Source organism: Ambystoma mexicanum, chromosome 4q, assembly GCF_040938575.1.
Source record: "Ambystoma mexicanum isolate Mex_15411 chromosome 4q, UKY_AmexF1_1, whole genome shotgun sequence".
Classification (NCBI taxonomy): domain Eukaryota; kingdom Metazoa; phylum Chordata; class Amphibia; order Caudata; family Ambystomatidae; genus Ambystoma; species Ambystoma mexicanum.
Window position 1 is genome coordinate 774370337 of NC_090928.1, and position 22063 is coordinate 774392399.

At 45.3% G+C, this 22063-nt stretch overlaps 1 protein-coding gene across 1 annotated transcript in view; it reads left to right on the top strand.

The window, feature by feature from the left end:
- LOC138467292 (ADP-ribose glycohydrolase MACROD2-like) overlaps positions 1 to 22063 on the top strand; it is a 1886603-nt gene that overhangs the window by 1421018 nt on the left and 443522 nt on the right. Inside the window, exon 8 of the mRNA XM_069607287.1 lies at positions 7521 to 7592. Within this exon, the coding sequence (XP_069463388.1) occupies positions 7521 to 7592 (72 nt within the window). The remainder of the gene's footprint in view (positions 1 to 7520; positions 7593 to 22063) is intronic.

The window sequence follows — 22063 nt, forward strand, 5'->3', positions numbered from 1 at the left end:
GGAAGAGGCACCGTCGGTCATGATCGCTTTCTTCAGATTCCTTGCCCGATGGAAAATGGGTACGTTTCCAGAGCAAAACGGCTTTTAAAACTGAGTTGGAAGAATTCAACTAAATGTTGGAGGTATTCATGAAGGCAGTAACACTTACTTCTTCGGTTGAGTCAAAAAAGGCTTTCGATCCCATTGTGCCTCTTCAGGCCAACAGGATGTCATTGAAATCTTCTGCTCACACGCCTAAGAGCAAGGACTTAAAAATCTAAAAGGTTCCTCGAGTGACGTTAATGGACTCGACACCTTGAATAAAATCGGAACCAACTCCACCTCCTCCTTTGAGTGTTTTGATGTGAAGCCCCTCCATATCGAAATCAACATTGTCGAAACTGTTGACATCTTTATCGAGCCCTTCAAAGGTTTTTAAGTCACAGTTGAAAAGAATGACTTTTTTAAGTGAATGAGCTCCATCTATGAAGAGGAGGAACAGAGCCCATTGTTTGGGCTGGACTATGGCACGCCTGGTATCCCAGAAGAGTTCATCTCGGAGGAGTCGAGAATGAGGGACCTGTTTGACACTCTTAAAGATGCAAGTGATTTGGACACATCTCCAGAGGTGGAGTTTGGTGTTACAGACAGATCTGGGCATGCTGATGCTTCTTATAGATCAGAGATGTCAAAAGTCATTGAATACCTTGGCTGGGGTAGAGCTGCTGTGGAGTTTGAACAGGATGACATAACGGACATCCTTGACAATGACAGTGCAGAATAGAGTTCTGGATAATTGGAAAAAAACAGATTCTCCCCCTGTGGTGTATAAAGACTTTTCCAAGAAGTACAGACCCTCCTCTATAGATCCGTAATATCTATCCAAACATCCAAGTGCAGAGAGTTTGGTGGTGAAAGCAGCCACTTCAACTTCCAAGGGGGCTACATATCCCAGGATTCTACTGGACAGGGATGACAAGAAAATTGATGTCCTGGGGAAGAGAGTGTTTTCAGCAGGGAACATGGCAGGGAATGCAATTAATGCCTCTTGTGCCCTGGCTAAGTTTTCTTATATTCTGTGAGAAGTTGCTGCAATGGCTGCTGAGCACATCCCTGAGCGGGAGGAGGGAGGGTTTCCTCAATATAATAAAGGATGGCAAAGATGCTATGTGCCAGGCCCTGCAATCTGGGTTAGACATGGCAGATTGCGTCAGTTTCTCCATGACTGCGGGCACTGTTTTAAAAAATAAAACGTTATTTAACAAGACACAAACAGACAGATTACATGACAGCGATGCAGATTGGTATATGCAATACATGACATCATAGAGAGGGGCCAAGCTTGAGTCCACAGGCCAATAACCTTCAATAATCAAAGTCTGCCCCTGTATTGAAGGGGCACCATAGCCATCCTGTATGCCCACCATTTCTGGGTAGTGTTTCAATGTCCAGTTCGGGCCAAATATAGGCACAGTGGGGCCCAGATATTCTTGGGTCTACAGGTTTAGGTGTTGTGACAAGAAAAGTCTCCTCCCGCTCATTGGTATATGCCAAGTCCCGCAGCCAATCTCCATGTGTCGGAGCCAGTTTAGATTTCCAGTGGTGAAGGATACATTTTTTTAGCAACCATAGATGCCAAATTGAAAAACCTTCTGGTGACTGTCAACACTTTACCAATATCTCCTAACAAGTATTTTAGGGAGGATATAGTAGGGGGTACATTCACAATAGCATCTAACGTCTCCGCAATTGCCTGCCAATATCCAGCGATAGGGGGACATTCCCAAAACATATGAAGGGTATTAGCCGGCGTAGCCCTACATTTCAAGCATACATTCTCAGAACCACTGGAACATTTGGCAATCCTGGCAGGGGAATAGTGCAGCTGATTAAGTACTTTTAACTGAATTAACCAATATCCAGAATTCATCGACACAGCCTTGGTGAAGAGACAGCACCTTCTCCACTGCTCATCAGAGAATTCACAATTCAAATCACGCTCCCCCTTCATATGCGCCCTATTTTTAGTATCTTGAGTAGTTAGTCACACCAAACAATTTCGACAACATCCGCCCAACATGTATTTTAAAATGTGTTTATTAATATATCTGTTATTAACAGATATTGAGATACATACAGATATTTGCAGCATATACTGTGGTGTCCAAAACATTCAATGAATGACCCAAGGCTCACTTGAAACCCATCTGTCTGTAGCACTAGCAACATTACCTAACAATAATAAAGAAAGAAACAAAACAAAACACAACAGAGCCATGCATCAATGCTATACATTCTGTTTTGGAGCAGGGGTAGTCGGGCCACCAACCCCAGAATACCAGTATATTACATTCTCTACATACACACTAGCATAAATGTTCCATACCCATCTTCCATTAGAGGGGAGTTCGTAGTGTGCACCATTATTCTTGAGATGATCTCTAATGTATAAAAACATGATGAGCCACAGGCTTCATTCTTAAAGTCATGGGGGCTTATCATCTGAGGACCTGAACATCACCTCCCGAAGAGCACACCATGCTATTATGTTGTCTGTGGGTTCCAAGACTCTCGCTTGCATGGCCAACTGCCTTAGCCTGTGGGTTGAGTCGAGAAATAATGCAGAACAATCTCCTGAAGTTTTGCGACGTGCGTCTGCTCGGGATCAATCCTGATTGGTCCAGGCGGACCAGTTCGGCCATATATGGCAGCAGCCGAGTAGCCAACACCGTGGCGAACAACTTAGCATCCACATTTATCAAAGACAATGGCCTATACGAGGATACCTCCAGAGGGGGTTTATTGGGCTTTAACAATACAGTGATAATAGCCACTCTTAGGGAGGTTGGCAGGATCCCTAATTACAATGACTCCTCCCATATCTGCAGCAGTCTGGGGGCCAGCGTTGCCCTAAACTCCTTGTATAATTCAACCCCAAAGCCATCCAGCCCAGGCGCCTTACCGGACGGGCGCTCACTGTTTTAAGGAGGTTTGCATGGCTGCAGAGGTCAGGTTTCGCACCTGATGTGCAAGCTAGACTTTTGAATATGCCCTTAGTGGCTTTTTTGCTCTACAGTGGTTGAGTTCTTAGAAAAGCTGCAGTTTTCAAAAGCTGCTGCTAAGTCTTTGAGTTCTACAATTTGTCAGCCTCAGTAGTGCTGCTCGACTTCTCAGGGTTGGAGGGGTCGGCCCTTTCGGTTTTACTCATCTATTGGAAAATTGAGAGGACAGTTCTCTCAGAGAGGACAGAGGAGACAGCCTTGTGGTTCACAAGGACATGGAGGCAGGATTGCTTCAACACCCTCTGCCTCTTTGCCATCCGCAGTCTCTGTGACTCCAAAACCACTTTGAGTCCTTAATCCACAGAATTATGGTAGGAGGCAGGTTATCTCAGCATCCAGAAGAGTGGCAAAGTATTACTTCTGATGCTTTGGCACTGCAAACAGTTGCTCGTGGTTACTGCCTTCTTTTTCTAAAAAAGGCCTCCAGACTGTCTCCTAAGAGGCCAGTCCTTGAAGGATCCTGATCTGCTCCTCTTACAGGAGATTTTAATCTTGTTATAGAAAGGTGCAGTCGAATTTGTACCTCTGGCGGAAGGGAATCAAGGCTGGTACTTGCCTTATTTTCTAATCCCCAGGATGGAAGGAGGATTGCAACCATCTTGGATTTGATATGCTTGAACAAGATCCTCAGGAAGGACAAGTTCAAGATGGTTACTCTAGCTCAGATCCTTCAGGCCATTCAGCTCCAGGATTCGATGGTGTCATTGGATCTCCAGGATGCTTACTTCCATGTGCCCATACATCGCAGCACAGGAAGTAACTGGAATTCGCCATTGGCAGTTCTCACTGTCAGCTTTTGAGTTCAGCCTTTTGGGCTCACCTCCGCCAAGTTGATGGCAGTGGTGGCAGCGAACCTAAGGGGGGGAGGGATTAACATCTACCCCTACCCTACCTGGATGATTGGCTGAGCAGAGCCTGTTCAGATGAACAGGCTCTGGAACATCTCAACAGCAGCTGTCACTCTCTCCACAAGCTGGGCTTTTCCCTCAATTTCAAGAAGTCGCACATGACATCTTCCCAAAAGCTTCACTTTATCTCAGCCGTCCTGGACTCTTCCTTGGGGCAAGCTTTGCCACCCGAGGTAAGGGTTCAACACATTTCCCAGTTGTAAATACATTTCAGAGCGCCCAACGTCTACTGGCCTTAGATTTTCTGAGGTTGCTTGGCCTCGTGGCATCCTGCATATTTCTGTTGTCAGAGGCCCGCCTGAGGATGAGGTCCCTCCAGGGGACCCTCAGATCTCAGTGGTCACAGTTCTCTGGCAGGATGAAAGACCTTCTTCAGGTCCCAAGCGGGCTCACACAGGATCTCCTGTGGTGGGCCTGCAAGGATGAAGTGTTGAAACAAAAACCTTTTTTGGCAACCTTGGCCGAAGATAACAGTGGTTACAGACGCCTCCCTCACAAACTGGTGGGCACATGCCAACAATCTGACAATCAGCGGTCACTGGTCTCCGTCGGAGTCAAGACTTCACATAAACCTTTGGGATCTAAGGGGAATCAGACTAGCGCTGATAGCCTTTCTGCCATCTGTACGGGGAAGGTGTGTCCTGATAATGACCAACAACACAGTGGCCATGGATTAGCTCAAAAAGAGAGGAGGTATAGGGGCCCTACCACTGTGCAAAGAAGCAATGCAGCTTTGGCTTTAGGTTTGCGCACTGCAAAAAGGGATCTCTGAATCAGCCGTTCAGCTAGCCAGAGAGGAGAACAAGGTGGCGAACGCACTGAGCAGGCAGAGCAGTCTCCCACGAGTGGGAGTTAGACCAAGAAGTCCTTCTAGAGATCTTCACCCTATGGGGAACCCCTCAGGTGGATCTTTTTGCAACAGTTTAAACAGAAAATGCGACCTGTTCTGCTCCAGGGAATTCCCTCAGAGAGGTGCTCTAGGAGACACATGCATAGTGGAAGGGGAGTTTCCACAGCTGTGTGCGTTTCCTCCAGTCCCCGTCATTCCCCATGTTCTCAGGAGGTTAAGAAAGTTTGGGAAGTCTATGATCCTGCTTGCTCTGGATTGGGCCAGGAGGACATGTTACCCGGGACCTATGAAATGTCCATTTGTCCTCCATTTTGTCTTCATCAGAGAGAGGATTTGCTCACTCAGGAAGGAGGTCGCCTTCTCCTCCCAAAAAACAGAACCTTCACGCCTGGTTTCTGAGAGATTGAGGTACAGAGATTGGGACCTTCTGAAAGACGTAATGGCAGTGTTGCTGTTGGCCAGAAAGCCAGCAACAAAATATACCGCTGCCGTTCCAGCTGGTGTAGAGTTAAGGAGAGTGTCCCATTCACTTGTGACACACCATCAGTGTTATCAATTCTTCTGCATCTGATCCATCAGGTGCTTCAAGTTTCTATAGGCAAGGGCTATCGGGCTGTACTGTCAATTTTCAAGAATTTGCCAGAACAGGGCTCCTACTTCAAACTTCCTATTGTCATCCAATTTCTGAAAGGGTTTACTAATATCTTCCCACCGGTTCCCTTTATTATTTCCGGTCTAGAACCTCAACTTGGTCTTGAGCTTCCTGATGGGAGCTCTTTTCGAGCCACTTCCTTCGTGTCCTCTGAGGATGCTTTCTTTAAAAACTGTGTTTTTAACAGCTATTTACCCTACTTGCAGGATTATTGAGCTCCAGGCATTGTTGTCTAAGCTACCATTTACTGTTTTCCATAAGTACAAGGCAGTTCTGAGGGTTTGCTCTTCTTTTCTAACAAAGGCGTTTTCAGAATATCATTTGGCGCAAAAGATTGTTTTGCCTGCTTTCTACCCTCCTCATCCTTCTAAGGCGGAAGAAACACTCCACAGATTGGATCCCAAGAGGGTGTTAAGCTTTTATATTAACAGACTCTCTCAATTAAGACAGGAAGATGAACATTTTGTGGGCTATGCTGGCCACAGGATGGGACAGGCTGTTACGAAACAGATCCTGTCTCAGTGGATGATCCTGTGCATTTTCAAATGTTACAATCCAGCTGGAAAGGAAGTTCCTGAAGGTCTTAGGGCTCATTACACTAGCAGTGTCTACTTCCTCTGGCCTTCAAATAGGGATACTAGTTCAGGATATTTGTAGTGCTGCCACCTGGTCTTTGCTGCATACCTTCACAAGGCATTACTACTTCGACTCTCTATCGGGTCAGGACGCCAGATTTGGTAAGGCTGTTCCACACAGCATAAATCATGTACACATTCTCCATTTCCACTTCCTGCAAAATACTGCTTTGTGAGCCTATCAAAGATGAGCAATACGTGGGAGGACACAATCCATTCGAAGAACAAATTACTTACACCTGGTAATGTTCTTCTGACTGGATATTCCTCCCACATATTCCAAATTGCTCTCCCAACCTACCCCTCTATCATCTGGGAGAATTTCCGTGATTTGCACCTTCCTCTCTGTTAATGGTCATGTCTTTTTCATTGTCGAGACTGCTGTTCTTACGAGAGGAAAAACAAGAACTGAGGCAACGGGCGCAGTGCATGCCATTTATACTGACGCCAACCTTATGATTGAAAGGGGACGGAGGCCATTGAGCCTCTGCTGTGAACATTTTTCCGAAGCTGCAATCAGGATATCAGAGAATATCAAAGATGAGGAATATGTGGGAGGAACATCCAGTCGAATGAACATTGCCAGGGGTAAGTAATCTATTCTTCTCCTGCTTTGTTCAAACACTCTGGAATAATGAATACCCTGATCTTTAAGTAAGACTTCACTGCCAAATGAGGTCCATAGACCAACAAGACAATCCCCTACGCCCCACCTTAATTGTACAGCGCTCTTTTCCTTTCTAGTTATATCACGCTTTATAAATTACCTACCTACATATTTCTCCCTGAATTTTGCTATCAGCTGGACAATTGTCTCTATGCATAATACATTCCACTGGAGGTAAAGTTGTCAGAAGACCTTACTTAGAAAACATTGTACTCACTATAGAATGCAAATCAGTTGCAAGGAAGTTAATTCACACGTTCCGCAAGCATTGTTATTTGGACAATTATTGTACAGTTGGCTCTGAGGTGGGCTAGGCCTCCTTCAAAAAACCCTTCAGGGGAAGCTTCCTTGCCTCAGTAACATACTGCCTTTAGCTGTTTTACTGTTCTAGCTCGTTGCTCTAGTTTAACTCCATATAACATTAAACAAGATGCCATGTTAGAGAAGGGCACTTAACTACGAGTAGCAACGGCTCATCAGCACAGGCATGCTCTTTAGAATCATCTATTCCTTCGTAACCTGGTTATATTACCACGTAAGATTGCGCCATAGAGTGAAGGATGTTATATGAGCTTTCTGATGAACCTTAACCCCAATCACGTTCATGGCTTCTCTTAATAAGGGCAAGAGGCTACAAAAGTTTACTGGAATTCTTTGTTGATTTTGTGAGATGATAGTTCGAAAGACGATACCCAAGCAGAACAACCAGATTTCTAGGTTAGCAGTGTTTTCCCCAGATCATAATTGCTCTCTATATTTGCATTTAGAGCTGTCTTCCATCTGTGAAGAAGAGGCAGAAAATGAACAGCTTTCCAGGGCTGGTGGAATGGACGATGAAGGTAATCATTTCAAAACCCATATTCCATTGAACGCGTTCTAGATGAGAACAAGCTTTGTTGCTGTGTGCATTTCTATTTACAAATGCTACTGTGATATGAACTCTATTTATTACATTCATTACTGACTCGTTATTAGAAACTAAAAAACAGTGCACTGGTTACTGCCGTACACAAATAATAAGTGATGACGCGAATACAAATGTTTGTGATTTTTAAACTATTGTTACCTGAACCTATTTAACACGCACCCTAACTGTAGAGCATGCATGTATTTTGTTTTCTAAATTATTTAATCGTTTGAATTTAGGAACTTCATCTCAGCAGTATAAAGAATTCTACCCTTCAGGCTATGCTGCACCCCCCTCACACCCACCCTTGATCTAGCTCTTGCTCACTCATTACTTTGCCCTATATTTCTACTACAAGATCCCTAAATTTGGAACCTGTCCTTTTCCCTAGGGATGAATTTGATCAGCATATTTTCAAAGGTACTGCACCTCTAACCTGCCCCCACCCACCTCTCCTACCTCTTCAACCTCTCTCTGGAATCTGGAATCTTCCCAGCCTCTTTTAAAATAGAAGCCCTTCTACCTATCCATAAGTAGTCCTCAGCTTATGCTAACAACTGTGTCAGCTATCGTCAAGCTCACTTCTCCCATGCTATTGTGGAGTGTGTGGTTTTCATCTGGATCACCATATATCTGGAGGCTTACAGGCTGAGTGACACTGTCCAGTCTGGATTCCATAGTCATTTCTCCACGGAAATGGCATTGACCCACATCTCAAACTTTCTCACTCCTGCCAACCACTGCAAACTCTCATCCATCTTATGCATGTTTACCTCTCTGCGCCCTTTGACATTATCCACCACCCTCTTGTCATCCTCTCAAACCTTGTAATCTAAGACACTGCACTCATTTGCATAGTCTTCGACTTCTACGAACTATACATTTCCATTGATTGTAATACAAATGCCTCCACCTGTGCAACTGTCTCAGTAGGAGTCCCCTAATTATCTTTTTTTTACCATGATACAGTTAGCCCTCTTTACCGCCTCCCTAGGTAGGCTCATCTCATCATTTGGTTTTCAAAACTATCTCTTTGACGATGAGATGCAGAATTTCATTTCCTCCCCACCCCCGATTTCTCCCAGGACCTATCTATCAGGTTCTCCATCTGTCTTTTGGCAATCCGTCACTTGATAACACTTGCCTGTATCATGCTTATCTCCTTCAATAATGAAGTTCTCTATCTTACTGCCTAGAATGCCCTATCATTAATATCAATGCCAATCTCTTCAACTCCTGACACATTTCGTGTCTTCACTAAAGCTTGCAATCTTGGTGCTCCTCATTGACTGTGACCATCAGTTTAACATCTCTCCTGCTATACCACCGGTCACAACTTCCCTAACATCTGGAAACATCTGATCCTTTTAACCTATCACTCAAAGCACTCATTTCCACCCTAGTACTCAGTTGCCTTGACTACTGTTGTAGGCTCTCCACAGGCCTTCCTTTCTATTAATTTCTCCCATTAATGCAATTTTCAACTTGCACTCTGTTTATGCTTCCCAGCCATTTTCTCAGGTTTTCCACTGCCTCCACACTAGCTGGTTCCTCATTCAATGCCGGACCAACTTCATATTCTTTCCACTTCTCTTCGTGGACTAGGCCCCCTCATCTGGCTACTTCTGTCTCCTGCTATTTCCCTCCTTGTGCCCTCCACCCTAGCCCCATCCTTGATATCTCTGTTCTTCCGCACCCTGTGCATCCTCTCATTTCCTCTTTTCCTCCTTCCTCACCCTCATAGTTGAATCTCCCTTACCTACACAAATCAAAGGCATAACCAACACCCTTGGCTTCAAGGTCACCCTCAAACTCATTTCCTCTCATGGGAAGGGAAGGGGCTCCTGCACTCTTGCAGCACATTAACCCCATCCTTGGCCTACCCATATCCACTGACGGAGTGTGTATGTGTGTGTGTGCGTGGCAGAGCTGAAATTAGGTTTTTGAACATCATTACAGTTTAACTAGCCCCTTCTATAATTCCTTACTTGTGCCTGCAGAAATGTCTCCTGACAAAAGAGTCATTGTTTTTTGCAGATACATTATTACATTGAACATGCAGGACATCGCCACAACCCGTCCCCACACATAATGTTGCCATATATAATGTCACCAATGGCTTTTCCCAGTGACATTATGTATGGGGACATTATGTATGTGGACATTATTACCTGATACCATTTGTAGCTTGTTCAGAGAGGCCTGCATTTCAGATTTTGAACCCCTCCACCCCCCAGACATTGCACTCTTCAAGGTTTGAAGTGGGCTGAGTGCGCTGGACTCTGAAGCATAAAAAAAAACCTTCACACTTGGCACAATATGTTAAGTGGACCAACAGTGAGGGTAACTAAAGTAAGGAAAAAGACACCCTCATACAGAGTTCTAAGGAAGGCAGGAAGGGATGTGATAGTGTTAGTCATTTTAGGTGCAGTCCTGTTGAAGGTCAGTATATGTCAGACCAGTTTATTTGCAAGATCTGTGGTGGTACAGTCATCCAGAGTGGGGGTACAACCAGAGATGTGTTAGGCCTTTGACTTGTGGAGTCTGTTGTGGGATGTTAGTGTCAAATACCATATTGGTATAGTGTTGCACCACAACGATGAGGAGAGGGTAGGGTCTGACACGATACAGGGCCTCACATTCTTATGGAAACTTTTGGGACTAGTGCATTTTGACAGGTGATCGGTATGGGTTGCACTGAGTCTGGCATAAGCCATTACCGAACAGAGTCTGGTGGGGCTGGTGAAATGGCAGTCAGATGCCTGTGAAGGCATTTAGAAATATTGTTAGAAAGTGTCAGATCTGAATGTTGTGATCCCTGCATCTCTGTCGGTGGAAAGAGTGAGAATCTCTTAGCTGCGATAGTGAATAATGAAAAATCCATATCCTTTCTAGCCCTCTGATAGTCTGTGAACAATCTGCATGCATTTGAATTTCACAGGTCAATCAGTACAGCAATTTTAAGATAATCTAGGGTATAATTTGAAATCAAATATATGCTCATTAACCAGTGTTTCCTTTGAGTGTGTCACTTGATTCTTTGCTTGTGGCGATTCCTGCGCTTATGTACTTATTGAACAGTTTCCTTTTCACAGTTGCCCCACCTGTGGCATTTTGTGCATGTTATCAAGTATACAATGTTGTTCGATGTATATGCAAAAGGTACCATAATTTTGAAGTCCTGCCCCTTCCTGGAGCAAATTGATTGTATCTGAACTGTCAGTATGTGGACACGTTAGGCATCTTTTGTTTTTGCATAGCATGGTTCCATTAACTGAGATTTGTATGTAGTTTTCAAGTTACCACCATTTTTTTTAGATGGCTGGTTGTAGGTTAGCAAGAAGGGACAGTGCGCTCATCTTGTCGCATAATGGGTTGTAGTCCCTAAGCAATCTTGCAGCGGGATTCCAATTCTAGATTGTTTGTGACTACCAGCACTACATGTGGAAAGGCTTCTCTTGCTCTTTTTTCCAGTAGGTTGCTCTGGTGGGATCCGTGTTGCCTTGTGAATCTGGCTGTCGACAATTCTGGGGCCAGGGAAAGGCCATCGCTTTTGGATCCCTTCCCAGGGGATGGACAAGCGAGGGAGGTAGGGGGTCCTCGAGGAGTGGGGGAGAAGCACCCAATGGTGAGACATGGTGTCCCCTTTCTTTTACAACCCATCTAACCAATTTCCCTGCTTATTTTATGGGAACCTACAGCTCCCATAAATCCTCCCCACTTTATGTTGACCACTGTACTGAGCCAAGGAAGATGGGTAACGAGATCAGAAAGATTACCTCCACTGACTTCCAGGCTGTGGAAGTTAGAAGGCTAACAGACTGATCGGCAGTTGCAAGGACAGAGAGAAAGCCAGGCAAGAATTCCACCCTTTCAAGAAGCCGTAATCGTTCCGAGACCGTAGCCGAGTGAGTGGAGGAAAGAATTTCTGAAATTGCCTGAAAGCAGCACGTGACCCTACCGGGTGAACGGCGGAGTTGGGGAGGAGCACAGGAGGTGTTGGTAACAGCATTGACTGTTGCATGAATGAGATGAAAGAAAACCAATTAACACGACCAGTGAGTATCAAGGGCAACAAAAGTCTGGTTTGTGTTAAAAGCAAAAGTGATTGTAATCTGATATGTGAAGGTTGCGCGTGTGCTCATAAAACATGAATGGAAAGAACAATTGTTGAATTATAAAAGGAAGATGATACAAAGTAACAGACTGGTCCTGAGAAGTGAAGTCGCACATTCAAAAGTCTCTTTGAAATGTTATGACAGATGAAAAATATTACAGCTCGAACCAAAGGAAAGAAAGTAACTGTGATAAGGAAAAAATGTTGAATAAGAGGAAAGTGAAGTATGCAAACTTTGAATATACTAAGAGGGCAAAGTATATGAACTTTGGAAAATGCCAAGAGGGCAAACTGAAGAGAATAAGAAGTACAGGTACCAAGATGCATTGGTGTTACAAAATGAGGAAGATTGTGAATTGAAGAATTGTTTCTTTTTTTAAACTTTATTTATTATTGCACACAGGTATTGCACATGCATATATATTCATCACATTACTTCATTAGATTACATAGTACAAATTTAGTCCTCCTCAGATCCTGAGTTTTCGTTTTCGGCCTTATCTGCCAGATATTGTTTGCATCTTGCCCATATATTTCTAGGTTTGGATGGAGGCAGCACCGAGTCTATATATATTTCTTCTGTGTCATTTGTCCATACCATGTCTCTGTCCCAATCCACCTTAGTTGGCGGGTTGGCATTTTTCCACTTAATTAATATTGCTCTTTTGGCTATTAAGAGGCCCAAATTCAACAATTTTCTCCATGTCGGGTTAATTTTCTCCACCACCCCTAGCAGACATATCCGCGGGGACCATTCCACCAGTTGATCCGCAATCCGATCCAGGGCTTGACATACAACACCCCTGTAGTCTTTCAACTTTATGCATTCCCAGAGCATATGATATATATTTGCGTCATCTTTGTTACATCTCGGGCATGTACCCGGGGTGTCCGGGTAAATCCGTTTGAGTTTTGCTGGGGTATAATGTGTCCTATGTACTATTTTATAATGAATTAGTTTGTACCTGGAATTGTATGCTATTTGTTTAGTCAGTGCACAAATTTGGGACCATTCCAGATCCTCTCTTGTTGACCCAGATCTTGCTCCCACTTGTTCCTGGCCGTGTGTGTATCTGCTGGGCGTGTCTGCACAATAACTTTATACAATGCTGAGGCTGTGATTTTCTGTGTTCCCCCTGTAAATATGTATCCGAGCCCCATGTCTATCACTGGTTCATTTAGGAAGGTGGGGCATATCTTTTGTATGGCGTTTCTTACACACACATATTGTTTTTTAGGTTTCTTTATGTTTCCCACTACATCCTTTATATCGTCCCATTGGACAAAGCGCTTTTCAGGAAATATCTGTCCCCATTGAGCAATGCCCCTAGTACTCCAATGCATAGCAATTTCCCCGTCAAAGGTGAAAGGTGTTTGAGGGTCCCCCCAGCGTGGCATACTTGGGTGGTATAGCTTGTCCATGCCAAATATATCGGCTATTTTAGCCCATGCCGTGGTTGTCACCTTCGCGGGGTCTATATTGTTATAGTGCTTGGGGATGGTCTAGTCATCTTGTGTAGAGATGTGATTGCCTCCCGTTCTCTCTGGGCAGGAGGTGGGGTCCCTGGGTTGAGAAAGTGTGTGGCCCAACGGGCAGCATGGTGTGCATTTGCCACCAGATAGTATAATTCCAGGTCTGGTGCCATCAGCCCCCCCCCTTTGGTACGTATCCGTTAATGTTCTCCAGCTCAGTCTAGGATGTCCTCCCCAAACAAACGCAATGCAGGCGCTATTCATTTTTATAAACAGGGCACGCCCCGACTAGACTGGTACTGTGCTGAATAGATAGAATAGTTTTGGTAGTATTACCATTTTGATTAGTGCTATTTTTCCCATCATCGATATGGGTAGGGCGGTCCAGCGTTTTATCTTAGTGTATAATGTGTCAGCCAATGCGCTATAATTCAGGGCACGTGATAGTTGGGTCGTCCTAGCAATGTATGCTCCTAGGTACTGAATGTGTGTCGGACTCCAGATGAGACCATATACATTTTTGGGTTGTATTGTATTTTCTGCCAGTGGGAATAACACTGATTTGTTGGGGTTTAGACGCAGGCCTGAGTATTCGCCAAATCTCTCAACCTCAGCTAGAACCCTGCCCAATGAGCGATCTGGATTCTTAAGATATAATAGGATATCATCGGCATATAGGGTTATAATTTGTAAATTGCTCTCTAGCGATAGTCCGTATGAGCTGTAGCGTGACCTAAGGATATCAGCCAGGGTTTCTATTACTAGGGCGAATAGTAAAGGTGATAATGGGCAGCCCTGTCGGGTGCCTCCGGGTAGTTCTAGCTTGCCTGTTAAGTTCCCATTAATACTGATCTTGGCGTGGGGACATGTATATAATATTTGTATCCATTTTATAAAATTATGGCCAAACCCATAGTTCCGTAGTATCCCAAATAGAAAGGGCCAGGAGACAGTTTCAAATGCTTTTCGCATATCGAGAGATACCGCTATTCCTTGTGTTTCGGGGGGGACTGTGACCAATATTTTGTGGCATTTTCTAATATTCATTGCTGTGGATCTGCCAGGGATAAACCCTGCCTGGTCTTCATGTATGATATAAGGCATCAGGGGTGTCAGTCTGGTTGCTAGAATTTTTGCAAAAATCTTCGCATCTGTATTTATTAATGACAATGGCCGATACGAGCCGCAGTCTTCTGAGGGTTTTTATGGTTTAAGCAGTAGTGTAATCACTGCCTCCCTAGTATTTTCAGGGAGTTCTCCCTTGTTTAAGGCTTCCTCCCATACTGCATATAATCTGGGGGCTAGCAACTGGCTGAACTCTTTATAGAATTCTGCCCCAAGGCCATCTGTTCCTGGGGTTTTCCCATTGGGAAGTGCCTTGATCACCTCCATTATTTCAGCTTCCGTGATCGGGGTTTCGAATGAGTCCCTAGCGATGTCGGCCAGGAGTGTCGTTGGTATCTGTGAGAGATAATGCTGAATCTCATCATCAGTAACGTTGCACTGAGGGGAGTACAGTTTTTTGTAGAATGTGTAGAATGTCTCTTCCACCTTATTACATTCAGTGGTCACCGTGCCATCCGGCATTTGTATGCATGGTATGGTCATTGGACCTCTTTCCCCTCTTACTGCTCTGGCCAATAGCCTCCCTGGGCATTCACCCTCCCCGTATCGGCGCGCTGTAGCAGTTTTATCAAAGTATCTGATCTCCTGATCCGCTGCCTCTGTGTATTCATCTAGATTGGTCTTTATTTCTGAGACGAGCTGTGTCGATGGGGTATGTGCATACTGAGATTGTAGTGTGTTTATTTGTGTTTCTAATCGCTCCAGTCTACCCCGGATATCTTTGAGGATTCCACATTCCGTGGATATTGAGTTGCCTCTGACGAATACCTTAAATGCTTGCCATAAAGTGGCCTGACTGGTAACCGAATTTTCATTTATTTCAAAGTATTCTTTTATTTGCTGTGTCACTGTGTTCTTAGAGACCAGGTCCCGCAGGGCTGCGGGTTTGAATCTCCAAGGAGGTCTGTTCACCGTACTACTGGGGATTTGCAGTGTTAGTTGTATTGGTGAATGATCTGAGTACGTCCTGGGATAGATATGGGAACTAGTAACCCATGACAAGACATTGTTGTCTACCAGCCATAAATCTATTCTAAAATGCATGTCGTGAACAGAAGAGTAATATGTATATTCTCGCTTAGAGGGATTTAATGTTTTCCATGCATCCTTTAGATTTAGATCTGCCATATGTAGGAGTATTGTCTGTGCTGCCTTGGTCAATGTTCTAGTTTGCGTTGATGTGCGATCTGAGTGTACGTCAAGGATGTTATTAAAATCCCCTCCACATATCAAATACACCGTAGGGTAGTTCACCAGTTTTTGGAATGTTTGGGTGTAGAACTCTGGGTCATCTATATTTGGCCCGTATATATTAAGAAGGAGTATCTCCCTATCCCATAGTGTGCCATGAACTAACACATACCTCCCCTCGGGGTCGCATTCTGCATTCATATATGTAAACGGCAAGGATTTATGTATTAGGATCGCCGCTCCCCTCGCCCGCTTGAAGTACGTTGTGACATATTGGTGTGCCCCCCAATTCGGAAGCAGTTGCCCACTGTGCTGTGGTCCTATGTGTGTCTCCTGCAGAAATATTATTTTGGGGTTCTGTCTACTGACATACGCCAGAATCTTCCTTTTCTTAATTCTGGATCCCAAGCCTCGTACATTCCAGCTCATCATTTTAATGTCTTCAGTCTCTGCTTTTGCCATTATCTATAAAGTGTTTGTTAACATATGGATGCCAGTATGTTTCAGTTGCATCTTCAATAACCATTGTGCTAAGTACCTGTGTGCTTTTTATTTTAATGCAATACTTACCGTAATTAAACCCCAACAGTCCCAACTTGTCCCCACCTCCCTCACAATTCCCCTAACTTCAACTGTGCCCCTTGAATCCCGCCCTACCCATCCGTCAACTGCCTGTGCACCTGCTATAGGGGAGACTGTGGCGGTTACCAATGCCAGTGCCAACATTGGGCATTTTTGGTGTGCCCGGTTCTGCGTCATTGCTCTAACTCATATTGCCGTCTAAGGGGTAATGACTATCAACACCTTTTATAGAGAAAGCATGATTTCCCCCAATAAGAGCCACCTAGGGGAGGCCCTTTGCTTTTGCAAATCTATAGTATACCATGAACGTGTTTCCTATTACATGACTACAGGTGTTCACGAATTCTCTTCTTCTCTAGATTTTCTTGCTGGAGGAGGAATGTGTGTTTCTACAAAGTTTGCTGCTTCTTCTAGAAATGTGAAGAAATATACTTTGTTCTGATGTTGGATTTTGAGTCTTGCCGGGTACATCATAGCATATTGCACTTGTCTCTCACGTAACAATTTTTTGACCTCTGTGAAGAGTTTCCTTTTTTGTTGCACCGCAAGTGTAAAGTCCGGGAAGATAGGTATAGTGTTAGCTTCCCATCGTAGCTCTTGTTTTTCTCTGGCAGTTTTCAAGATCAAGTCTCTGTCCCTGTAATTCATCACTCCGGCTATTATAGGTCTAGGGTATGCCCCAGGTTTCGGCTTTGGGGCAAGTGACCTGTGCGCCCTTTGCACAATAAACATTGGTGACCACCCAGGGTCTCCCAAGAGGCTGCGCAAAAGTTCTTCTACTGCCTTCTCCATTGACCCCTTCATTGCCTCCTCCGGCACTCCAACTATGCGAATATTGTTCCGCCGAGACCTTGCCTCCAAATCTTCGCATTTGGCCTTCACAGTCCCTAGTTCTATTGCCATTGTGGACACAGTGGTTTTCAGAGTTTCGAGCGTGTTTTCTGTGCCCGAAATTCTCGTCTCCGCTTCAGTAATGCACGATATTGGTTTTTCTAGTTGTGTTTTAATGGTTGTCACATTTGCTGTTATCCCGTCCAGTTTATCATTTAGAGCTGAGAAGCCCTGTTGCATGGCCAGAAAGACCGCCTGAGGGTCCATCGTCGAGGCCACGGGGGTCTGTTGTTCTTGTGCGGGCACCTCCTCATCCATCTCGAGTTCTGTATCCTTCTGTATTGCCGTTGTGTATTTGTCCATGGTTCCTCTACCCTTCTTAGGACCAACATTTTTGGGCATCATTTTTACCTTAAAGAGGATAGGTCCTGGGAATCAGCGTGGTAGTTCGCCTTTTCACGTACACTGTACTTGGAGGGTGTGGAGTGGGCCTAACGTTGATCCCGTATGGGGTTTTTGGTTCGTCTTTAGAGTCGATGCTGCTAACCTGTGTAGGTTGGTGCTAACCGCGCTTTGCTTCGTTGTCAGTCATTGCTTCTTGTAGCTATCGCATGACCTCTGAGCAGGTTTGTAGCAACCACTGGTGTGACCCTGGGGGCTACTTCATCTTTGACCGGGTATGAACTTGCGTTGTATTTATGCAGAGCGTGTGCGCCTCTATTGCGTTGTGGGCCTCTATCTCAGACTGACTTTTTCCTCTTCGAACGACTCACCCTGCTGCCCAGGCCCGGTGAGGTAATGGGTTTATGGCCTGTGCTGTATGTCTCTGCACTCATCCGAACCTTGAATTATGTGGTGGAGGGTGCCCCCTTTTAATGCCGGTCACGTGGGGTCCAAATGCTGCACTTGAGTTCTTCAATTTCCTGGTGGTGGGATCCTAATACCCCACTGGGGGGGGTTGTTAGTTTCCCCACAGTTGTCCCTTCGTGTCCCCTCAGGATGTGCTAATATATGAGGCAGATCTTTCCCCCTGTGTGTGTCGCGGGGTCGAAGGTGCCTTCACTTCGGTGATTGCATGCTTGCTTTCAACTTTGGTGCCTCATGTGAGATCGCGGCATTGCTGACCTGTCCCGGCCCCCTCTGCCAGTATCTTTCTGCGGTGTATTTGCAGGGACGAGCGGGCTCCGTCCCGCGGATTGCAATGTTTAGCCCAAAAGGGTCGATGAAGCGATCCGTCCGATGTCAGAGGGGGGGGGGGCGAGATCCGCAGCAGTCCCTAGATCGCACGCCCGCCTTCCGGGCTTGGGGACGGGGGCGGCCAGGCCACCCACCACCTACCGAATTTCACGGCTCTTCTCGGAAGAGCCTCCACCCGTCACAAGGGCCTGGCATGCAGCCAAGGAGCAACATGTAGCCTCAGGGAGCGGTGGGACCCGCAGTTTCACCTCACCTCATCCGGTTCGCTCGTTAGCGGTCACGGGTCTTACTTCCAGTGGAGTGTAGAGTGTAATATGTCTAGGAGGGGGGGTTCGCAGGCGCTCGACGGGGATCAGAGCACCCACGGTTCACCCCCAGGCCCTGACAGGTCGCACCTTCCTCAACCGCTCCTCGCGTTGATCCAAGCCAAGCTCCTCCCCTCGGTCTTCGGCGCATCGTTAACTCTTGCCTCGTACAGAGCGTGGGATCTCAGCAACATTGTAATTTAGCAGTCCCTCAATCTTTCGCCACCAAAATTTGTGTGCACAGTCTAACGCTGTTGCGACACGTTCTGTGCTGAATTTTTGCAGAACCGGACCAAATTTACGTTCATAACGGCATGTCGGCCTTGGAATCCGCCTGAGCTCACACGTGAGCGACCATGTTCTCACGTGCGCAACAGCGCCCCCGAATTGAAGAATTGTTGAAAGAGAGGTCGAAGTGGTCATGCAGAGGTCTGTGTACAATCCTTGTAGTTTTGAAAGCTTTGACAGTGAAAAGATACTTAAGATAAAACGTGGGCAAGGGAACCCTCCACGAAAAGGAGACAGGCTCGAGCCCAGCAGAGGGAGGTCTGTGCAGAAATGTGTGATAAAGTGAAAAGAGACAGGCACGAGCCTGGCAGAGGGAAGCCTGTGCAGAACTGTTTGATAAAGTAAAAGATGAATGAATATGCTCGAGCCCGGCACAGGGAAGCCTGTGCAGAACTGTGAGTAATTCAGAAAGTGAATGTGAACAGAGTATTGCTAACAAGGCAGGCAAAGCCAAAGGAAGTGATTGAACTACCAGAAGTTTGAAGCCCAAAAGTGAACTGTTTAAATCATACCAGTAAACCAAAGTGCACAAGACTGATAGAACTGTGACATCCACCTATCCTTTTTTAGGAAACTCTCTAGACCCAGTGGGGCTGAATATGGGGAAGGGAGATGTAAATGAAGACATTCTGACGTTTCTTTTGAGACACTATTTTCCTTTTGTATTCCTTTAACATATTTGTCATTTTGAGAAGGAGGGCAAGGTTAGGTTTTCTTAGTATAGGCCTTTTTCTTTTGACTAGACTGACTTGGACGTTTTTTTTATTTGTTTTACAGTTGAGACTACTCCCATTCTAGAGTTAGGGCGGGTTAGTAATTCTACCAACCCAAGTAAAATATTATATAACGGTTTTTGAAACTTGTATCCATTGTGTCTGTGTCTATTGCTCGATACCATGTCTAATCTCAAACCTTGCATGTTTGTATCCTTATCCCTTGCATTTGAGCATTTATGACTGTTTCTGAATATTTGGCTGAACATTGTAGCCTGCTTTGTGTGCCCTATGTGGAAGCTGTCAGTCTTCAAATAGCAGACTTGGTTTGTTGCTTTGCGATATACTCTTCTCTGTAGCAAGCCATTATTTAGTGTTATGGTAGATTCTAGAAAATGTACCTTTTCAGGAGAGTAGAAGTGTTTAAGGTTGATGGTTACATGGAATTCATTAAATCATCTATGGAAGCTTAGGAGGGACTGTTCCGCAGCGGTCCTAATCAGAAGACTAACATCAATGTAGCACTCAACAGTCGGTAGTCAGATGTGGTGAGAAAATAAGTCTTCTCAACTTGTGCCATGGATACATGTGCATACTAAAGTGCCATTAAAGTGCCCATGGCCCTCTCCAACATTTGGAGATAAGTGTCAGTGCAGAATCTGAAATAGTTGTGAGTCAAGCGGAATTCTATGCACCTGGCTATAGTGTTGGCAAGCAGGTTATTATTTACAAGAGCATTCTTACATGCCCCAGTGCCATCGATGTAGGGAATATTTGTGTAGAGTGACTCCAGGTCCATGGTTGTGAGTAGTTGGTTCATTGGGTCAGTCGTTGTTTGTATGTAACAGGGGTCTCTCTTACAAGTGGTTTCAAGATGTTCTCAACCCTGCCAGAGATGTTCTCACTTGGCGTTGCAAATGCAAAGATGATTGGGCGTCCAGGGTGGTGTTCTAATGTTCTTTGTGTATCTTGGGGAGCGTGTAGAAATTGTCAGCTACGGGATAAACTGGTTCCAGACTCTGAATGTCTTCCTTAATGTCACTTGAAGTATCTTAACAATCGTGCTAATTTCCCTTTATATCGTTTGGTTGGTCTTTCTGAAGCATTTTGTAGTATCCTGCTGCCTTTATGCCTCCTGCACATAGTCACTGATGTTCATTATGAAACCTGCTCCTCCTTTGTCTGCTGGTTTAATGTTAACATTTTAGCTGCTGTTCGGAGACATTATATCCCTTCCTTCTGTAGGTGTCTGTTTATAGGAGTCTTTATTGCGTTTGTCCAGTATGGGGGGTGTTGCTCTGTGCCTGAAACTTTCAATATCGCTCAATGTATCACTCCAATTTTGCGTTGCGTGCAATTTCTGGAATCCAGTTGTAGTTTAACTTTCTTTTTGGCGTTGGCGCTTTGGTGGCGCAAGCCACCTAATCGCAAAAATATTGGGACTGTAAATGTAAAAAAAAAAGGAGAAAAGGAAGTTCGGTAGCAGTGTATGGTGTTGGTATGGCAACTTGCAGTGTGTGGCGATGAAATGGCTGAATCTACATCTGGGTCTTGACCCTCTCACTCACATCAGCTGGCCTGCTGCTGTTGCCAGGGAGCTGTGCATGCTCCGATGTAGGAGCCAAATGACTGCACTTAACTAAATGCCCTATATATTTTGATTTCTATGCACCAATGGTTTTTGTCAGTCGAACTTCTGATAGACTATGTTTAAAGTCTCCTGCAGAGTGATCTCTTTTCGAGCAGAGCCGAAGCTGTAGCCATTTGCTGCCTGGTGCTGCTGCCAGCATCCCCAGCACGCGCATGACGTGCTCCTACCTGGGGGAGAATTAAGGTTGCAGTGGTAGCCTACTGCATATTCTGATCCCGCCTGGGGGAGAGAGTGAGCGTGGCTGTCTGTGAAACACCTTAGATAGCGCCCGGACGGGGGAGCCTAGCACGGCGCGAGAAGGACCGCTGCCTGTCACTGCTCCTGTGAGGACAGAGAGAGCGATCGCGGCGCTGGCCATCCCTGACATATCATGAAGAAAAAAAAAAGTCTCCTGACAAGAGGAAAGAGGAGCAGGGCGATAGGGCCCGGAGGCCAGCGCCTTTCTGGGTGAAGTTAGCAGTGGATTGTGTTCTGGTCACAGTGTCCCGCATCAACGAGGGTCTCAGTATTTTGGGATGGGCGTGTACACTGCTTTTGACATTAAAGTAAGCCGCTACTGTGGTGGGCACTGTCATTGGTCAGAAATGTTTCACCCGTTTCTGAGTTGTACCTTGTTAGGGGCCAGCAATAATTTGACCCCCTTTTGTGTATCGTGGTTGCAGTGGGTTGGTGCAGGTAGGGAATGAATTGGTTGACGGTCGTTATGTTTGGGCCCATCCGGTTTCTATGAGCAGCTGCAACATGCCCTGGGGCAGATGGTGGCTTGCACATCCTGCATATGACGGTGGCACGGGAGTGAATGGGTGAGCTGGCGGTCTTGCTTGAGGTGAGCTGCGGTTCTGCAAGGAATGATGCAATCCATATTATCAGCCCTAGTCGACTGTGTTTAGCAGCTGAAAAGATAAAGTACATGGGTGCAATGTCTAATGC